Below are 22305 nucleotides of genomic sequence, written 5' to 3'. Positions count from 1 at the left end.
GGGTCCATGAAGGACGGATATCTAGCCCCAGTGTACTCACCGTTAACCCAGTTCGAAGGTGCACCGCCTCCTCCAGGGCCCCCTGGGTCCCCGATGAGGGGCGGGAAGTTGGCCGCCAGCGCCATGACGGCGGGAGACGAAACTCGTTTGACGAAACCTCAGATCAATGTTCCGAGGGACTGTGATTCCGGGAAAATATTCACTCGCGGAAAAGTTAAAGGGAAAGAAGGTTTTCTCACACGCGTAGGGTGAGGGAGACACCCGAATACGGCAAAGCACCGGCACGACTAACGTGCCCCTTCCTCCCTACCAAAAAACACTCTATTCTCCGTTGTCCCGTTGTTCCCGTGATTATTTCAGGTGTTCGCAAAATTTCGTGCCTCACTGTAGGCACACACTTTCAGAACGCACTGTTATGCTCCCCAGTTTTCCACCAATCACTTTTTTAATTTTGGGAAATTCCAAAAAATAATCCAAACTTTTCGGAACTTTTATTTTTCTTCAAAGGTTGCTCTTTGGGTGTACCGCGGCTCTCACCACCGAAACGGTGAATGAAACCGCCTGAGAGGCGTTCTGTTAGTTGATTGTTTGCACTTTTTGGCACCTCGTGCCCACATGAAAATCACTTTTCTCAGCCGTTTTTCTTCCTATTTCCGTCAAAACTTCACTGTCCACTATACAAAAAGCACTTTCCGCGTCGACCGGTGTATGATTCGATGAAAGCGACAGCGAAAAAACAAGGTAAAATACTCGTTGTATTTCGAGCGCGCGCGCTATAATGACAAAATTAAATTGATTTGCTCGTCAAAGTTTGTATGGGAATTACTATGGGAAAACGATGTTTTTCATTCAATCGACCGTAGCATTTCCCCAAGTGCCCTAGTGGGTTAGTCGACCCTTGGTAATCCTAGGCTACTCCATCAGCTACAACTTTGCCGAAGACTGCATTCAAATCGGACGCCTCATTAATTCAGGCCAAACATTTCAATAGGTCCTATCTGCATTTGAGAGACTCTCTTTGTTCACTTTCTCTTTCAATTATTGCAATGTAATGGTACAATTTTCAATTATTTTTGCAGTACAAATCAAAAGACGATTGTTTTGACCATCGTTCAATGCAAGGAGGCAATCAAAATACAAATAAACAGCTGAGATATTAACGAAAGAGAGAGAAACCAAAGAGAGCCTCTCTTCTGCAGATTGGACCTTTAGACATGTTTGGCCTGAATTAGTTACCGATATTTATCCAGAATCGAAATCTTTACTCATGATGGTTAAACTATTCGGTGGGCAGCACTGCATTTTGCAGTGAAACATAGTAGCCATGATTCCAGTGTGCTATCTTTGGCGCCATATGCAGCAATGTTGCCTGCTGGGAAGCTGGGGGATCACCGTTAAAGTTTGCCCAGTTGGATACAAATCGATAACTAATTAATGAGGCGTCTGATTTGAATGGGGTCTTCGGCAATGTTGTAGCTGATAGAGTGGCCTAGGATTACCAAGGGTCGACTAACCCACTAGGGCACTTGGGGAAATGGTACGGTCGATTGAATGAAAAACATCGTTTTCCCATAGTAATTCCCATACAAACTTTGACGGGCTTGTGCAGTCTCAATTTTCAAGCAAATGAGCTCAAATTCTGGGAGAAGGCATATAATCTGGTTAGGAATCGAATAAGCGGTGTGGAGCAAAAACGATTTTTTGAACCACGCTAATATATATCCATTATATCCAATATATACAGGGTGTTAGGTTCCTGAGTGCAAACTTTTTAAAGGGTGATAGAGGACCATAAATGGTGAAAAAAATTGTTCTACGCATATGGTCAAATCTCAACCGTTACGTAGTTATTGAACTCCCCATGTTTTTGACTCTTATTGCCTTAACTGGCTATAACTTTAAAATGGTCAAACTTATTGCAGTTTTTTTAACCTTATTCGAAAGATTATTGAATTTTCTATCAAATGGCATCTTTCAACCGATTGGTTTAGTTGAATAACTAAGTTTTCTAGAGCAAATAGCTTAAAAGCTGTGTGTTTTAATTTGTTTTTGTCAATTATCTTTGAAAAATGCGTGATAAATTAAAACTCTTTCTTTAGCAAAGTTGTGGCCCTTGTTTCACTCTACAATTCATTCTTTGACATCAAACTTCTATCTCTTATCGTTTTCTTGCAATTTCGATTTAAACGTCGCATTTCAGATCATAAATTTGCAATCGTCATTGTAAGCACCTTTTTGCGCACTGTGCCGCACATTTAAATCAAAATTGCAAGAAAACGATAAGAGTTAGAAGTTTGGCGTCAGAGAACGAATAGTAGAATGGAACAAGGGCCACAACTTTGCCAAAGAAAGAATTTTAATTTATTACGCTTGTTTCAAAGATAATTGACATAAACAAATTAAAACACGTTATTTTTAGCTATTTTGCTCTAGAAAACTTAGTTATTTAACTAAACCAATCGATTCGAAGATGCCATTTGATAGAAAATTCAATAATCTTTCGAATAAGGGTAAAAAAAACTGCAATAAGTTTGACCATTTTAAAGTTATAGCCAGTTAAGGCAATAAGAGTCAAAAACATGGGGAGTTCAATAACTACGTAACGGTTGAGATTTGACCATATGCGTAGAACAATTTTTTTCACCATTTATGGTCCTCTATCACCCTTTAAAAAGTTTGCACTCGGGAACCTAACACCCTGTATATTAGGGTGCCAATGAAAATCGAATTTTCGAATTTCAAAAACGGGTAGTGCTCAAAAGTTTCGTCTCCTCAAAAAAAGTCCCCATGCAAAATTTCAGCTCAATCGGACTTCGCTAAGGGGTGGCCCAAAGCGGTCAAAGTTTGGCTGTTTTGAAACACGAAAAATATCCCAAGGTAGGGGTACATGAAAATTTCGAAATCGAATTTTTTTTTTTGATGCCAAATGCCTTAAAAGTGCATGAAACGTCGAGATCTGGTGTTATCTCAAAAAAAATTTTTTGAAAAAAATTGACTTTTTGGACTTAGAAAATTTTTGAGTTGGGGGAGTGAAATGAATTTGAAATGGAGGATTTGAATTTAGTTGCTGAAATATTTATAGCAATAGTACTGGAACATGTCTTATATCATCGTTGGCAACTGCTAGCATATTATATATCATATATCGTTAGGGTGGTTCACTTATTTTGCATTAGGGTGGTCCTTTTTGTAGAAAAATTAAAAAAAAAGATAATAGTATTAAAAAATCTCATATAACTGTAAGTCATTTTCAATGTTGAATATATATAATATTTCATTGGGGTGGCTCATTTATTTTTATTTAGGGTGGTTCTTTGAGATGGAAATTAAGAACAAAAAAATATTTCCAGAAAACTTACCAGTCATATTTTTGTATAGTTTAAAACCATGATCCTTTATTGGCATGTAACACTTTGTTAAGATATTTCTAGACCAACATGTGGAAAGGGCGTAACAACCATTGCGATTTTCTGCTTCTCCTGTCCCTCCCGGGCATATCCCCAATTATTCATAAAATCTTTTATTTTCTTTTTTAAATTTTGAATCTTTTTTTTGGGTGCTTCACTTATTTTGCAAAAGGATGGTCCTTTTTGTAGAAAATTAAATAAAAAAAACGATAATAGTATTTGTATTGTATTTTCCGTTAGGGTTGTTTTTTTTTGGAAATTAAGATCAAAAAATACTTCCAGAAAATTCAACTAGGTTATTTTTTTCGTATAGCTTCAAGCCATGATTTTCTACAAATCTTACGGTGACTTGTCTATAATGAGATATTCTCTAATTATTATATCTCCTTTCGTTCTATTGCATTAATCACGGCATCAATATAGTGATTAAAACCGGTTACTACACATCTCTAAGTTGGTCATTCCCTTAGTTTTCTTACATAGATGCTAGATTACAATTGGATGTGCTAATCACCGTTAACTGATATTTATCTGTTTCATTGATGTTTCTCGGTGAGCCAATGAAAACTATTGGTTTAAAACGTTGTGACGATTCGGCTTACTGTTTTCCTTCAGCCATCCTCAGACAATTTCGATCACCGCAGCAACTTTCACCTCCTTTACTTCTGGGCGATCACGTACCTAGATCTTGCATCCCAAGATCCTAATATAGCGGGCAAACCAAAGGGTTATTATTTCACCAGATATATAGCAAAATACGTCGAAATTTGGAATGTCGCTTACGTCACTTTGCAGAATTACGGCAGTAAGAGTGCTTCCGAAATTATTACAAAGACTATATTCCAGGAAAACTTTCAGAATTTTTTCAATAATTTCTTCTACAAAGTCTCTCCAGGTATATTATAGTGTTCTTTCAGGGGTGTCTTCGGAAAATTTCTAAGGGATTCCTTGAGAAATTCAAAAAATCGCCCAGTAGTTTATGTTCAATTTTTGGAAGAACTGCAGAAAATATCTGGGCGTGGAGGCATCTTGAAAGGATACACACATGATATTTTTGTCGAAAACGCAGGAGTAATTCTTAAAATAACCGTTGTATGAATTTCTGCGTCTAAAGGGATCCTTGAAGGAATTTCCACATAATTTTTAAAAAGGGGAAATTTAGAAAAAAAAAATCCATGGAACAAATTTCAAGGAAAATACTGAAAGAATCCCGGGAGTTATTTCTGAAAAAAAAATCCTTGAAGACATTTCAGAAGGAATCCATGGAGAAATTTCTTGAAGAGTTTCTGATGGATCTTTTTAAGAATCTCCCGTCTGATTCCTGATGGTATCTCTGGAGGAAATCTTGAAGAAATTCCTGGAGGAGTACCGGGGAATATACTTGGCGGAACTTCAAGAGAATTTATTGAAAAAGTTAAGAAAAATTCCTGGAAAAATCCGTTTATAGGATACCTGGAGAATTTTCTTTAAAAACACTCCTGGCGGAATCCGAAAAATCTTTGAGAAATTTTCAATGAACCTGTTATAGAAACTACTAGGAAAATTTTCTACAGATATGTCTGAATCCGTGGAAAAATCTCAGAGTTTTCCTAGGAGCTAAGTCCAAAAAGTCATTTTTTTCCAAAAAAAATTTTTTGAGATAACACCAGATCTCGACGTTTCATGCACTTTTAAGGCATTTGGCATCAAAAAAAAATTTTCGATTTCGAAATTTTCATGTACCCCTACCTTGGGATATTTTTCGTGTTTCAAAACAGCCAAACTTTGACCGCTTTGGGCCACCCCTTAGCGAAGTCCGATTGAGCTGAAATTTTGCATGGGGACTTTTTTTGAGGAGACGAAACTTTTGAGCACTACCCGTTTTTGAAATTCGATGGTCAAATTTTTCCCATACATTCCATTGGCACCCTAATATATATCCATTGATCCGTTCTCGAGCAAAATCGTAAAAAAAATCAATCAAACCCTCTTTATGTGATCTCCATGTCAAAATATAAGACATTATTTCTATAAAATACTTACTTTGAATGAAATCGTCTCCCGCACGTAAGGCACGCATAGTTTTTTGGCCTATGCACATTCGCGTTGTGATAATAGAGTAAACGCTCGGATGTGTAAGTCTTCCCACATTTTCCGCACTGAACTTCTTTATCTTCACACTCAATTATCTTCTGAATATTTTGAACTTTCTCCTGAATGCTTGTATTCCGGTCGACCAACTCATTTGCATCAATCTCAGTTAAAACAGGTGGTGGTTCATCAAATTCACAAGGAACTTCGAGTTTAACTTCTTCCACGACAATATCCTCTATAGCAATTTGTGTTTCCTTCTCTTCCGTTGTGTTGCAGAGACGAACACCCAGATCGTGCACAAACGATATATTTTCAGCACCATGCTCAAAGCTAGCTGAATAGTCGTTACTAGTACTTGCAAAACACTCAATATGCCCTGAAGCAACACTTTTCTCAATTTGTTGTTCCTGTATCTCAGTTATGCAGTGCTCTACCCCCTCAAGAGGCTCCGTTTTAATTTCTTGAACTTCCACTTCCGTGAGCTCTTCTTCATCCGACTTAAAATTTTCCTGGTCCTCACATGTTGTATGGTACTTCTTTATGTGCCTCTCCAGACGTCTCCTGAAAAAATACAACCCATTCAAAACTGCAAGCAGCCATTTCCTAGTCTTCTTACCGTTCCGCATAAGTTCTTCCACACCATTTGCATATATTCTTAGGCCTGTGGTACCGCATGTGGTCATTTAGATGTCGCTTAAGTTTATACACCTTATGGCAGATTTGGCATTGGAATGGTCGAGCGCTTGATTTTGCGTATCGTGTTAACGGGTTTGTCTGCTTGGAATCCTTTCTCTGTTCCGGAATCTCGGCAATTAGAGCGCTCTGCACTTCATGGCAAATCGGTGGAGCGCTTGCCAGTTCAGAATCTTTTCTCTGTTCCGGAATCGTAGCTTGCAGTATGCTTTGCACTCTATGGCATCGCTTCCGGTAATAGTGAAAATCGGTTAACCGTATTCGACATACAGCGCACACAGATTGACTCATACCATCCTCGGTTGTTATCTGTAAAAAGTGCGTATGAGATGTGAAACACTGATGAACAAATCCTTGCATTACCAAAATCGACAAAGAATCGCAAATCCATTGATGAAGATCCTTTTCTTCAAATACATTTCTAAGCGTTTCGTCGCTTAAGCAAAGCCGACAGGTTTGTAGTTTGTCGTCAATATCCATTGGCTCGGTTTGGGTGTCCGTAGAGGCCATATTTTTCGCGTTACGAGGGCGTACAATTCTTCATCACCTGAAAAGCAAAACAAGTACCTGTTCAGCACCAGTGTTCAGTCAAACTAACAGGATACAATTGTCTTTATAGAAACTTTTTTGCAGCGAAATGAAACGGTGTTTACGATTAATAACAACACTGATTAAACATGACCAAAATTGATAGCAAACAATTTAAAATTTAGAAGAATCGAATTTTACAAAGTTGAAGTTATTGAATGTTATTGTACTGCTTGAGACATGATAAGATAACTTTAACGTAATGAAAATTTCACTCACCGCAAAACCTAGAACAAATGTTTTGATAGAAAGCAAAACTTTAGAGCAGAAAAAATAAGATCTTTTTTGTTTATATGTCTCAGCTGGATGTATACTTGTCACGACATTCCAATTGGAAACCAAAATCACCAATCAGCGTACAGTTCCAATTAGAAACGTAACCTGTTGACTATTATAGATTCGACCATTTGAAATCGCCGTTACGATCAGTGATAAAATTTTGTGAACTTTGCTGTTGGGGTCAAAATAGATTGACCCGCATGGTTGGAGTTGCAGTGCTGGCTGACCCGCAGCAAGTGATAGGCAGTCACCTGCTAGGGAAACTGGGGGTAAGACGCCCACGTTAAGGAAGAGTCCAATTTTAACCACGAAACACTTTATAATACACATTTTTGGCACTAACATGAATCACCAACATGTTTCCTTCCAAATGGAAGAAATCATAAACCAGTTTTATGTTTTACTACTGAAAAATTCAAATTTGAAAAAAAGATTGATTTTTAGAATTTTAGGTTTAATGCGGGGTAAAACGCGCCACTAGCCACAGCTAACGCCAGGATGCCAAATTGTGTACATATACTTGCGCGCTTGGTTTATTGTCAACTGTTATTGTTCGTGAATGGTATACAGTCATTACATAATTATGGATCATCTGTAATTATGGGTCAATTCCATGTAAACGTCATAGTGAGCTGTTTTATCAATTATTGCTACAAAATGACGCATGGCTGTGTGATTAGTGAACTTATTTATATTAAAAATGTGCTGTTGCTTGATTCCAACCTGTGTTGTACATTATTTTTTGCCAGAATTTGGGTCTACAGTCGAGTCTCTTACTAAACGAATTCCTATTAAACGGACTCCTATTAAACGAACTCCTACTAGACAGGGGTGAGCGTTATAGGAGACTAAGAGCTTATGGGATTTCGGCTTTTTGGGGGTGTGGCCTATTATCTCGGGTGTGTTAAGAGTTATCGCAATACTTTCTTCGACAAAGTTTTAGGGCTTGATAAGATCTACCATGTAGAACTTTGGTTCATATGATTAGTTGGCAACTTGGCCGCTAGAGGGACCATCAACAGTTTGGTGCTAAATTGCACTACAGGAACCATATCAGGTTGTCAAGCAAACGTTACGATATGCGACAGCTCAAGACCCTGATAATTTGGAAGGATAGTGTCTTCGGAAAGTTTTTGGGTACGCCAATAACTTACTGACCATGAGTTGCGAAGTTCGATATTCCTCCACTGGGCGGCGCTAGTGAACAAGTAAATTTTCAAAACCTCATCTCAGAATCCCGATAACTTAGAAAGTTGGTGTCTTTGGCAAAGTTGATCAGTATGACATGAACTTACATAAAAATAAACACTTGTTTCGAAATTCTGCCACTAGGTGGCGTTTACCGGTTTTTTTCATCTTTTTTCGACTTTTTTTGGGGATTTTCGGCTTGGCAAAACTAGTGTCGCTCCCCCCGATAACTTAGAAAGTTGGTGTCTTTGGAAAAGTTGATCAGAATGACATAAACTTACATAAAAATAAATACTTGTTTCGCAATTCTGCCACTAGGCGGCGCTAGTGAATGTGCAAATTTTAGAAATCTCATAGCTCAGAATCCCGATAACTTAGGAAGTTGGTGTCTTCGGCAAAGTTGATCAGTATGACATAAACTTACAGAAACATAAACACTTGTTTCGCAATTCTGCCACTAGGCGGCGCTTGTGAGCATGTAAATTTTCAAAACCTCATATCTAAGGATCCCGATAACTTAGAAAGTTGGTGTCTTCGGCAAAGTTGATCAGTAAGACATAAACTTACATAAAAATAAACACTAGTCTCAAAATTCTGCCACTAAGTGGCGTTTACCGTTGTTTTTTCGTCTTTTTTTTTCGACTTTTTTTGGGGTTTTTCGGATTGGCAAAACTAGTGTCGCTCCCCCCGATAACTTAGAAAGTTGGTGTCTTTGGAAAAGTTGATCAGTATGACATAAACTTACATAACTTACTAGCGCCGCCTAGTGGCAGGATTGCGAAACAAGTGTTTATTTTTAATATTTTAATATTAACTTACATATATGTAAGTTCATGTCATACTGATCAACTTTGCCGAAGACATCAACTTTCTAAGTTATCATGATTCTGAGTTATGAGATTTCTAAAATTTGCATGTTCACTAGCGCCGCCTAGTGGCAGAATTGCGAAACAAGTGTTTATTTTTATGTAAGTTTATGTCATACTGATCAACTTTGCCAAAGACACCAACTTTCTAAGTTATCGGGATTCTGAGATATGAGGTTTTAAAAATTTTCTTGCTCACTAGCGCCGCCCAGTGGAGGAATTTCGAACTTCGCAACTCACCGTCAGTAAGTTATTGGCGTACCCAAAAACTTTCCCGAAGACTCTATCCTTCCAAATTATCAGGGTCTTGAGCTGTCGCATATCGTAACGTTTACTTGACAACCTGATATGGTTCCTGTAGTGCAATTTAGCACCAAACTGTTGATGGTCCCTCTACCGGCCAAGTTGCCAACTAATCATATAAACCAAAGTTCTAAATGGTAGATCTTATCAAGCCCTAAAACTTTGCCGAAGAAAGTATTGTGCAAACTTTTAACACACTCGAGATAATAGGCCACACCCCCAAAAAGCCGAAATCCCATAAGCTCTTAGTCTCCTATTAAGCGGATTCCTATTGCACCCCCCGACCAGTGATCTTATTGCTGACTGCACCCCAAATTGGACTGACACAATAGTGTGCACACACCTTCAAAGTGTGATTGCAGCGCAGGGCTACGTCGGATCGAGTTGAGGTCTTCGGTGCACTTATTCCTTGTAAATGGAGGAATAAGTGCACCCAAGACGTCGAGACGATCCGAGGCAAATGTGCACTTTTATCGCACTTTTTATGCGTTTAAAAAAAAGTGTGATAGTCCAATTTGGGATGTAGTCTGCAATATAAGAGTCTCGACTGTAAATGGCAATTTTAATGTGAATAACTAGGGGTGGGCATTTTACCCCACACATACCTCAGAAGTTTGGACCCTTGTTAAAAAGTTGTAAGGGTCAAATTCGATACTTTTTCCGCTTGGTACACAAATAATGGGAGTGTGCAAAACAGTTTATGCGGATAGCGAGAAAAAAAAATCTTTTGAATGATGTAAAAAAGTGCAATAATTTGACAGGCTAAAATTACATCAAAAGTAACCAAAATCTTTTTTCAAAGTTTTTGTACAATTTTTTAGTAAAAATATTTCAACTCAAATGTAATGCAGCATTTTTATTCTTATTTTAGCGATTGCAATTGAAAAAAAGTACTGAAAATAACGTGGTTTGCCTAAAACAAGGGTGGCGCAACTTGCCCCCTATGGGCGTTATGGCCGCAGTTCCCCTATCTACCTCAGTTGCAATCGTATGGGAAAGGATTAGAAGGGGAAAACACTAGGGGAACTGCGGGCATAACGCCCCCCGGGGGCAAAACGCCTTTACGTGGTTTCATCATATTGTGGACGTTTTCGTTACTTGCATCTAACTAGAACTCAAACTGAGCAGGTTAAACCCAAGAACGGCTGATATTGTCGAAAGAAAAGCGTGAAAAACGACGATTTTCCACATTTGGAAAGATTCCCTAATTTGCAGCGCATAGAAATTAAGACATAGCGCGCTCATTATATGGAACCAACCAATGAAACTACCACGCGCCTCCTGCTCCTCCATTTGCTGCTGGGAAGAGTTCGATGGAGCCCCTTGGTATTTCACAACAAGTCAAAGCGGGAAATGCCAGCGGGCATTTTGCCTCACCCAAAAAGGCGTTTTGCCTCCTGCAGTTTTCCGGCACCTAAAAAGTAACACTTTTTTGAATTGTTTTTTTGAAAGGGAAATTTTGTGGGCACGCGGGCCAAAAGTTGAAGTCTCTTAGGTAAAGGAATAAACTGCTCTCCAAGGCAGAATACGACCTTAAAATAAGCATCATTTGAGGTTTATGATCACATATGCTTAGCCGGGGCGTTATGCCCCTCTTTCCCCTATGTGAAAGCATATGCAACTAAAAAAAACTTCATTTTGGTATCACAACGATCAATGGAGACGCACGGTGTACGATATTTTCAAATTATCGGGTTCGTCACTTCACTCATTTGAAGTGTTTGAAGTCTATTAATCTATTCGCACAGGTGGAGACGCGGGCTCTTTGAGAATCCTTAGGACAAAAGGTCGAAGGGGCAAAAGACCGAATGGACAAAAGGCCGAATGGACAAAAGGTCAAATGAATAGAAAATTGTGGTACACTATGTGGACATGGGCTTTGGGACAGAAGGTCGAAGGACAAATGGTCGATGGACAAAAGGTCGAATAGGACAAAAGGTCGAATAGGACAAAAGGTCGAATGAACAAAAATTTTAGTTGACCAATTTACCAGCTGGTATGTCTCGCTTATAAGACAAACTTTTTTGAGAAGTCTTTGTTGCCGCTCATTGAGAGAAACATTGTAGTGCTGTTATATGAATCATATGCATTTCAGCCATTTCTATAGGAAATTTTCCCTTCTTTTGTTTATAGACTGTTCTTTCAAGTTGTGTTAATGAAGTTTTTATTTAATGACAATTTAGCTTGAATTTTTGTTCAGGAATTTTCAACACAACTAAATTATTATCAAAAACTGTATTATTGAAAAATTACTCATGAGGAGTGTGATTCACTGTTGCTCAATCTTGAACTGTTCTGCTTCAAACAGTAGAACGGGATCTTCGGGAGCGTCTTGTTCTTCGTTCGACACAATTTGTTTTAAGCTCTCATGAGATTGGGAATCTTCTTTGAATCCGGCATTTTTCCGATGTCTTATCTTCTGACTGAAATGATCAAAACCTTTTTAGCTTAAGATGATCAACTAATCATGTGTGTACATTTACCGTTTGGGCTTCTTTTCGATGGTTTCTTGACATTCATCACTTTCAGTTAATTTCTGATTATCCTCGATTAAATTTTCCGGTGATAGCCGTTTAGTTTCCCCTTCTAGTTCATTATCTGGAAGACTTGCCGGAGTTGCTTCTTGGGATCCTGCTTGGATGGTGTCACCTTTTGCATGATGAGTGTCATAATGTTTCAAAAGCTGTAACCTGGAATCGAAACATGATGATTAACCTTATTCGATTTACCAACACAACCAAAGAATTCTCACCGTTTTGCAAATCGCTCCTGGCAATATTTGCATCTATGTCTCATCGGAACATGGTGCCGCATGTGCTGAGATTTTTTTCTCCAAGTTGGAAAAACTTTGTTGCATTTTTCGCACTCTAGCGATATATTGTCATTTTTATGAGTTTCCTGATGTCTGAGAAGGGGTCGCCTAAAATACAGCAAATGGTTTTTTAATCACAATTCACCTGATAAAAAAAAATATATATAATATACTTCGCAAGAAATCCCTTGCCACAGGTGGAACAAGAATATCTCTTGGGGTGATGAACGTTCCTGATGTGACTGTCCAGGCATTTCATGTTAATGAATCGCTTGCGGCATTGCTCACACTCAGCTGCCGAGATCGGTTCTGAATCCAAACTGTAAAATATAATGTATAGTGTACGTTTGGGGGACTTCCAACAAATTCTTTCTTTCTTCTTGAACCACTACCGCGAATATTGTTAAGATATCTCAAGCTTAGTATCATACGGGCGTATCTACAATGATCGATTTCTCTTCATCGATTTTCTCTTTGGTTAATAACTTGACCGGCAAATTATTTTCGGATATTTTTGTTGTTTTAGAAGCTAGTCCTAGTCGTTGTTTACCGAAATACACTGAGAGATCATCCGAATATCGGTCGTATTTCCCGGAATAATCTGAAGAGAAAATCGATGAAGAGAAATCTATCATTGCAAATACGCCCATATGACACTAAGCGCGAGATATGATCTAAAAATTCTGCAACCCTAATCAGCTTCTTCACGAATTCATGCAGAAAAATTAACAATTCCTTTTAGCTGTAATTTCCAGACAATATGTCAGGAAATTGTTCAAAAAGTTCCATTACCGAATGGACACAATACGTTTAAAAGATAATTTCTTTAATGGATTCCTGCATTACTTTGATTTGGTATTTATGCGTAGTAGAAACACCTACACCTACTGGAACTTTTATTAGGAATACTTCTCAGCGATTTTCCAAGAGGATTCCATCTTTCATCTTTGTTATTTCCCCATAACTACTAGATGAATCAGCCTTGGGCTGAGCACCTCGTAAATAAAGATAATATAACAATAACTCTCCCCGATTTCTTACTGCATTTACTGGGAATCTCCCAGAAGTGTCTAGTAATCTTCCAGAAATTCTTTCCTCAAATCCTAAAGAAGTTTCTTCAGGGAGTCCTCCTGATGTTCTGTATATAAATCTCGGGGGAGTTATTCCTGAGAATCCCCCAGAAGTTCCATGTGGGAATCCTTGAGAAATTCCTTCTAGGAATCCTGTATAAGTTCTTCAAGAAATATTCCAATTGTTCCTCGATGGATAGTTTCAGAACTGATGGGATTTCTTTAGGATTTTTTTGGGGAATTCTTAGTTTCTTCTGGGAACCCTTCAGGAGTTGCTGGAGAGATCCTCAGATTGTTTTCCAAGGTCCTAGGCTCCTCTTTCCTAGAGAAACTTATTTCTGAAAGACAAATTCACCTAAAGGAACTATTGAATTATTTCCTGACCATTTCTCAGAAGAAATCCATTAAGAAATCTGGAGGAATACAAGGTAGAATCACTAGTGGGAATTACTGAAGAAAACCAAGGAAAACAAGAGAGATATCCGGTAGAAATTTACTGCCGTTCTACGCATAATTGTCCCATGTTATATGGGATTCCCATATAACATGGGAGGGACAATTGGGCGTAGAACGGCAGTTTAGGCCCCATCGGAAAGAAATAGCGTCCTGGAGAGAAGAACTCAGCACATCGCGTAATTTCAAGAAAATCGTGCAAAAAATCACGTGAAATTTATTTTACTTAAAAAAGTCTTGAAACAAAGATTGTTATGTAAAAATCCAGGCAGCTTTAAACTGTTAAATTTCTCGAATAACACTTGAAGAGGCAGGGAAAAAAAAGAAAAAAAATCGAATATCCAGTGATTTTTTTTCCTATTTCCGGATAGTCGTGTCCGTCCTTTGATGGTTTATATGCACATTGCATCTATTATTGTGGATTTAGCACCAAATTGGTGTCGGAAGTAACTTCATTGACTTCCGCTGCCTTTCCTATGCGTTTAACATAACGTCGGAAGTAGTGCGCTGTATAATAAATCTGATGCTCTATACAGCGCACTACTTCCGACGTTATGTTTAACGCATAGGAAAGGCAGCGGAAGTCAATGAAGTTACTTCCGACACCAACTTAGTGCTAAATCCACAATATTGACCTATAATGATCAGCTACTTATGTTACACTTGGAAAATGATTGAGCCATTTTACAAAACGACAAAATTGTTGATGATGATATTGATATTCACGTGTTACATCCTGTCAGATTTTCATTAATTAAATTGTCTCGGTTTAATTTTTCTATTGACTATTGGTTTAATTTTTCCCATGTTCAAATAAGAAGTAAAGTTATGCGTGAGAGGAAGCATGAATTAACTTTATTTACAGCTGAATTTGAATTGTGTTGAAAGCTGCTGTGGCGTATACGTCTTCTATGTCATCATTGGTGCTTGCTTCAAATTCATTCATGGATGCATTTCCTCAAGATTAATGTTAAACTATAAATAACTCGTTTTCGAGGAAACAAATTTGACAAAAACTTTAGTGTTGACAAAAACGGAATGAAATGTTGACGAAATCGGATATTGACAAAAACGGATAGTGATAAAAACGAATAGTGACAAAAAGGGAACATACCTGTAAAACAAAAATCGCTTGCCATGCGCATGGATGGGAACACTAACCTGCAAAGAATTACACTCACTTGCTATTTTCGCAGCTCAGAAGCGTGCAATCAAGAAAGGATGTGTGAACGACCTTTGCCTTGTAGTTTTGTCTCAAACTTTGTCGAATAAAGTAGGGGTCGCTCATGAATCCCATAGTCGTGACAGAGCTATAAAAGTGACTCTCCGCGAGGTGAGTGTAAATTACATTCACCTCGTGGAGAGTTGCCTTCGCAGCCCACTCACGAATTCGGTATGCGTGTGCGACCCCTACTCTATTTGCCAAACTTTTAGACAAAATCACAAGGCAAAAGTCATCCATACACCGTTTTTTGATTGCACGCTTCTGAGTTGAAAAAAACTGCAAGTTGATTGATTTGTCTTTATTTAAGAGACTTTCAAAAAAAGCAAGTGAGTGTAACTCTTTGCAAGTGAATGATCCCATCTTTGGCCGTGCGTGTGCCGATATTTCGGCTTTTTTGCAGAAATTTGTAAATCACATCATCGAATTCATAGGCATTTGGACGAATTAAGACTCTTGCAAACCATAAAGTCGAAACGAATGTTGTTGTTTTTCGGATAACCAACCGAAATGGTATGTTAGACATACGTAATATGCCTGAAGTTCATAGGCACAATATGTGTTGAAAAATGGACAAATTGAGTGGAAAAATTGCGAAAAAATCCACGTAGTTCTGGTGGGATTTGAACCCACGTCTCTCCAAGTTCGCTAGACAGGGCGCGTTAACCAACTCCGTCACAGAACAAGTAACAATTCTGTGAAGTAGAAAGCCAACCTGAATCCAACGCCCACCTCACCCCACGTTCCTTCCTCGCAATTCACCATCTCCTTCGGTCCTTAGATGCCCACTTCCAACACTCTCTGAGCGTGCCTACGAACAACAGTGAGGGCATGTTATTTTTAGTGTCGAGACTTTTGCCTATCCACAGCACGTACTCATCCACAACTTGCGAATGAGACCGTCAGTGTGTGTCGGTTGGTTATCCGAAAACAACGACATTCGTGTGGAAATAGAGCGGCGGTCTCTCTTTCGCAATAGCGGTCGTGCGAGGGACATGCGACCGAGTCGAACGTCCGACACACACTGACGGTCTCATTCGCAAGTTCTAGCGTAACATTTGAAAAGGGCCTATCTGCAAAATGTAAACAAACCCGATTTTTCACTATTCCTATCAATATCTATCTAAGCTACCCCATAATACCTTAACACTCCCACTGCCATGCCTCCCAAACAGTGGGAACGGTAATTTCAACTTGATATAACTCAGCCGTTTTTCATCCGATTTGCAAAATTTTTGAAGCTATGAATTTTCCCAGCTTTCTAGATGAGTATAAAATTTTCAAATTATGGATTTGACCAAAGTTCTATTTTTGAGTACTCAAAAACTCGAAGCAAGTACCTTAAAAAGGCTGTTTTTCTGGACCCATTCCGAATGTAAATTAGTTTCCACGCATATTTTAATGTTGAATTGCCCATATTAATAAAGCAAAATTATTGCAAAGAAATATGTGGAGATACTCATTATTTAAGACTATAAAATCTTCACAAAATTACGTATAATACAGAAAATTTGTATATTCGATTTGAACTTTGTATTCATCGCGACAACCCCTGTGTTTTATTGCTTGAAACCAATCACGTGCACATGAGAAATCTTTTTCCAAACGATTGTGAAAAGTGTGAATCTCAGACACTACAAAATTTTCATAAAATCACGTATTATACAGGAAATTCGTATTTTCAGATTGAACTTTACGTTCATCGCAACAATCTCCATGACATATTGCTTGAAAACAATCACGTGTACATAAGAATAGATTTACAGATAAATGGGGACAAGTGTGAATCATAAAAACTACACAATCTTCACAAAATTACGTACAGTACAGAAAATTTGTATATTCGATTTGAAATTTGTATTCATCTGTGTTTTATTGCTTGAAACCAATCACGTGCACATGAGAAATCTTTTTCCGAACGGTTGTGAAAAGTATGAATCTCAGAAACTACAAAATTTTCATAAAATCACGTATAATACAGGAAATTCGTATTTTCAGTTTGAACATTACGTCCATCGCGACAATCCCCATGTTATATTGCTTGAAATTAATCACGTGTACATAAGAATACATTTACAGATAAATGGGGACAAGTGTGAATCATAAAAACTACAAAATCTTCACAAAACTACGTACAATACAGAAAATTTGTATATTCGGTTTGAACTTTATATTCATCGCGACAACCCCTGTGTTTTATTGCTTGAAAACAATCAGGTGTACATAGGATTATTTTTCAACGCGAAAGTGAGAAGTGTGAATCGTAAAAAATACAAAAGCTTCACAAAATTACGTATAATACAGAAAATAAGTATATTCGGTTCGAACTTCACATTTGCCGTAACAACCCCTGTATTTTATTGCTTGAAAACAATCGCATGTGCATAAGAATACTTTTTCAAAACGAATGTGAAATGTGTAAATCTTAGGAACTAAAAAAAAACACAAAATTACGTGAAATACTGGACATTTTTTACTGGAACTCAACATTCATCGCGACAACCCCTGTGCATTATTTTTTTAAACAATCACATGCGCATGATAAGTATGACGATGATTCACGATACACTGAAAATTTTCATTGTTGAAAATTGTTTCTTCGTTCTTTAGATAAAATCATAAGATAATATTCTTGAATTGGCAATCCCCCGCATGAAAGAATGAAATTCCCCCCTATGGGGGAATTTCCCCCTGGTTGAAAACCACTGGTATAATGCAAGATAAATGTATTTTAAGTTCGAGCTCAGCATTGATCGTGACAACCTTATTGCTTTTTTGCATGAAAATAATCAAGTACATGAGAATACATTCTCAGAATGATTGTGAGAATGAGGAACTATTAGAACTACAATACCTTCACAAAATTACGTAAAATACAGATTTTGTTTTATTTTTGGTGAAAACACAACGTTCGTAGCGGTATCCTCTTTGAATAATTATTTTGATATAACCTTCAGTTGAATTGTTCCGAGTACATCCTTGCTGGAAATTCTCTTAAGGTGGTATTATATACCCATATACTGCATGCATTAATGTCAGAGCATAATCCTACAGAAATGTCAATGAACGTATTTCCAGAAGGATCCTTAGAAGAATTTAAAAAGTTCTAGAGTTTATTCAAAGAAAAATGTTTAGAAGACTTTGAGAAGAATTTCCTGGAGGAATTCCTGGTGCATTTTTGAGAGAAATTTCGGGATGAATTCCGAAAGAGTCTTTCCTGGGTGAATGCCTGAAGGATTCCCTGGAGAAATGTATGAAAGCACTTTTAGCATGTGAGTATCTAGATGTTTATAGTAAGTCACTGTGACTTCTGCATAATCTAAAACCTGCCCTGCCGTGACTTTTTTGTGGCATGTGTGTTGCTTAGAAGATTCCCTGGAGGACTAATAGTCTCGCTTATTGAAAGAATTACTAATGGAATCGCTGAGTAAACTTCTGAAGAAACTGCTGGAGGGATTACTGAAAGAATCCTTGGATAATTTCCTGGTTCTTGAATGCATCTTTATAAAATTATCTTCCAATACTATTCGCTGCACAAATTCCTCCAAAAATTGTTGAAATAATAAAAAATATCAAATAATCCTGGAGAAATTCGTGGGTACATCCCTGCAAAAGATGACTGAAGAATTTCTGAAATTTCTAAAGGAACTTCTTACTACATTTTTGAAAAGAACCTGAAAGGAATTTCTGAAGATATCACTTGTAGAATTCCACGAGCAATCCCTGGAAGACTTCCAGGAAAAATGCCGTAAGAATTTCCGAAGGAATCCCTGGAGTATTATCTAAAACTATATCAAGAGGAATTATTGGATAAACTCTGGAAGGAGTCCTTCGAGAAATTTGTGAAGAAATCTCTTGAGGAATTCCTAGAAGAAATCCTATATGGGTTCCTTGGAGTAATTTCTTAAAAAAAATCCTGAAGGAATTATGGGAGGGATCCTTAGAAAAGTTTTTGAAGAAATCTCTTAAGGAACTCCTAGAGAAAGTCTTGGAATTACTGAAGGAACCTCTGAAGAAATTCTTGGAGTAATCCGTGAAGGAATTCCTGGAGGAATGTCTGAAGCAATTCCTGAAAAAATCTCTAGAGAGAATCCTGAATGCATGGAGCAACTTTTAAATGAATTCCTGACGTAACCCCCTGAGGAATACTTGGATGAGACCCAGTAGCAATTCCTGGATAAATACCTGATGGAGCTCTTGGAGCAACTCCTGGTGAAATATCCAGAGGAATTCTGGAAGGAATTTCTGGAGAAATTTCTAGAAAAATCCCTTGAGAAATTTCAGAAGGATTTCCTGGAAGAATCCTTAGAGGAATTTCTGGAGGATTTCCTGGATGAATTTTCGAAGAATTTCCCGGAAGAATCTCTGGAAAAATCTGAAATCTGCAAGATGTCCAGGAGCATTTTCTGGAGGAGTTCCTGGAGAAATTCCTTGATAAAATCCTGAAGAAATGCCTGGAGGAATTCCTAGAAGTATTCCTGTGAGAAGTGTTGAAGGAATTCCTGGATGAATCTCTAGAGAAATTCTTGAAAGAATTACTGGATGAATTTTTGGAGATATCTCTAAAGGAAATCTGGAAAATTTATTTTTCTGAAAAATCCCTTGAGAAATTCCTGAAGGGTTTTCTAGAGGAATTTCTGAAGGGATTCCTGGAGAAATTTTCGAAGGAATTACTGAAATAATACCTAGTGGAATCCTTAGAGAAATTTGTGAGAAATCCCAGGAGGAATTCCTAAAGCAACTCCTAGAGGAATTTCTAGAGGAATTCCTGAAAGTATTCCTGGAAAAAATCCTGGAAGGATTTTTGAAGAAACCCCTAGAAGATTCTTAGAGGAATTTCTGAACGATTTCCTGGATGAATCTTTGAAGTATTTCTTGGAGAAATCCTCGAAGGACTTCCTGGAGGAATTCTTGAGAAACGCCCTGGAGAAATTCATGGAGAAACCCCAGGAAGAATCATTGAAACAATTCTTGAAACAATATTTGGAGTAATTCCTGGAGAAATGCTTGAAGGAATTCCTAAAAAATTCTTAAGGTATTCCTGGAGAATTTCCTGCAAGAATTTTTGAAGAAATTCCTAAAGGATTTTCTGGAGAAATTCCTGGAGAAATTGCTGACATAATTTCTGAAGAATGTTCAGGAGCAATTTTTGTATCAACTCCTGAATAAATTCCTGGGGCATTTCCTGGAGATTTTCCTGCAGGAGTTCCTGAAGCAATTCCTAGACTAAATCCTAGAGGAATTCCTGGAGATATTTCTGTGAGAATTTCTGGAGGAATATCTGGAAGATTACCTGGAGGAATCCCCTAGAGGAATCATTGAAATAGTTATTGGATGAATTTCTGGAGGAATCTCTAAAGGAACTCTGGGAGATTTTTTTGTAAAAATTTGTAAAAATCTTGAAAAGGTCCTGGAGGAATTTCAAAATGAATTTCTGGAGGAATTCATGAAAAAATCCTCAAGGGAATTGTTGAAAAATCCCTGGAGGAATCCTTAGAGAAATTCGTGCAGAAATCCCCGAAGAAGTTTCTGGAAGAATTCTCTTTGCAGAATTCCTGAAGGAATCGCTGCAGCAATTACTGGAGGAAAATCTGGAAGAATTCCTGAAGGAATCCCTGGAAAAAAATCAAAGGGACTTCCTAGAGATGATCCTTGAAGAATTTTTGAAGGGATCCCTGAAGGATTTCATAGAGAAATTCTTGGATGAATTTATGACAGAATTTATGGAGGAATTTCTAGATCAATTCCTGGTGAATTTTCTGGAGAATTTTCCTATATTTGAGGAATGCCTGCATGAATTCCTGGAGGAATATCAGGAGGGATCCCTGAAGGAATCGCTGAAAAGAACCCTGGAAAATTTTCTTCATGAATCCAAGTTGGAATCCCTGGAAAATTCCTGGAAGAATGCCGAGGAGAATTCGTAGTGGAATTCTTGGAGGAACCCTTGAATAAATTCCTGGAGAAATCTTTGGAGGAATTACTGTAGGAGTATCTGAAAAAAAAAACCCTTGGAGGAATCACCTGAATAATTACTGTAAAAAATCCTGTAGGAATTCCTAGGGAAATTCCTGATAGAATTCTTGGAGGAATCCCTGTAGCAGTTCCTGAAGAAAACTCTAGAGGAATTCATGAAGAATCCCAAGGAATTCCCAAGAGAATCCCTAAACAGTTCCTGAAGGAAGTACTGAATTTAAACCTGGAGGAGTTCCTTCAAGAATTCAAGGAGAAATTCCTGAAGGAATCCTTAAAAGTTACTGGGGGAATTTTTAAAATAAGTTGTTCCAGAAAGAATCACAGAAGGAACTCCCGAGTGAAGCCTTGGAGAAATTCCTGGAGGAGTTTCTGGAAGATACCCTAAAGGGAAGCGTGTAGGGATTTCCTGAGGAATCTCTGGAGAAACTCCTGGAGAAATCTCTACAAGAATTCCTGGAAGCATTTCTGAAGGAATACTTAGAGGAATATGATAAAAAAAATTAGAGGCATTTCAGTAGGATTCCTTGGAGGAGTTTTTAGAGGAATCCCTGAAACAATCCCCAGAGAAATCACTGGAAGAATTCTTAGAGGAATTGCTGAACAAATTCGTGGAGAAATCCCATGATAAGTTCCTGGATAAATCACAGATGGAATTCTTGGAGAAATCCTGAAGTAGTTCTAGAAAGAGTGGATGAACTTTTGGATGAATCCCTGTAGCAGTTCCTGAAGGAATCCCTGCAGGAGTTCCTGTAGAACCCCCAGGATGAATCCTGGAAGCAATTCCAAGAGGCATTCCTAAGGGAATCCATAAAAAGTTTCTGGAGAAAGTACTGGATTAATTCCTGGAGGAATTCGTGAAAGAATTACAAGAGGAAGTCCTAAAGAAATTCTTAAAAGAGTTCCTGGGGAATTCTTGGAGGAATTTTTAAAATTATTCCTGCAGTTGTTCCTGAAATAAACACAGAAGAAATAATCTCAGGATGAATTCCTGAAGAAATTCAATGAGGAATCTCATAAGCAATCCCATGAGGAATTATTATTTTTTATCTGTATTAACGAGATTTTTAGCCCTTGGCTAGTTCATCTCGGGACCAACGCTTTACTTCCCTTCCGAAGGAAGAACTCACATTGTGTGTGTTTTTTCGGGAGTAGGATTTGATCCCAGGTCCTCGGGGTGAAATGCCTGTGCTTTAACTAACCATCACACCAGGTCCGAGGAATTACTTAGGAAATCCCAGGACAGTTTTCTCAACAATTCTTGAAATAATTTCTGTAGGAATGCCTAGAAGAGAAAAAAAATGTAGGAATCCATGTTTCCAGTGATCTGTAAATTTATTCTTATATATAAGATATATAAGATATATACACGTGATTGCTA

The 22305-nt window shown here is 37.9% G+C and overlaps 1 protein-coding gene across 1 annotated transcript in view; it reads right to left on the bottom strand.

Annotated features, from left to right (window-relative positions):
* LOC109420568 (zinc finger protein 646) overlaps positions 1-22305 on the bottom strand; it is a 38957-nt gene that overhangs the window by 12603 nt on the left and 4049 nt on the right. Inside the window, exons 9-15 of the mRNA XM_062847764.1 lie at positions 12383-12529; positions 12150-12317; positions 11881-12087; positions 11671-11820; positions 6537-6714; positions 6097-6482; positions 5430-6041 (exon numbers count right to left, since the gene is read on the bottom strand). Of these exons, the coding sequence (XP_062703748.1) occupies positions 5430-6041; positions 6097-6482; positions 6537-6714; positions 11671-11820; positions 11881-12087; positions 12150-12317; positions 12383-12529 (1848 nt within the window). The remainder of the gene's footprint in view (positions 1-5429; positions 6042-6096; positions 6483-6536; positions 6715-11670; positions 11821-11880; positions 12088-12149; positions 12318-12382; positions 12530-22305) is intronic.

This window comes from Aedes albopictus, chromosome 2 (assembly GCF_035046485.1).
Source record: "Aedes albopictus strain Foshan chromosome 2, AalbF5, whole genome shotgun sequence".
Taxonomy (NCBI): Eukaryota; Metazoa; Arthropoda; class Insecta; order Diptera; family Culicidae; genus Aedes; species Aedes albopictus.
The sequence above is the reverse complement of the archived record's forward strand: the minus strand, read 5'-3'. Positions and strand labels throughout refer to the sequence as shown.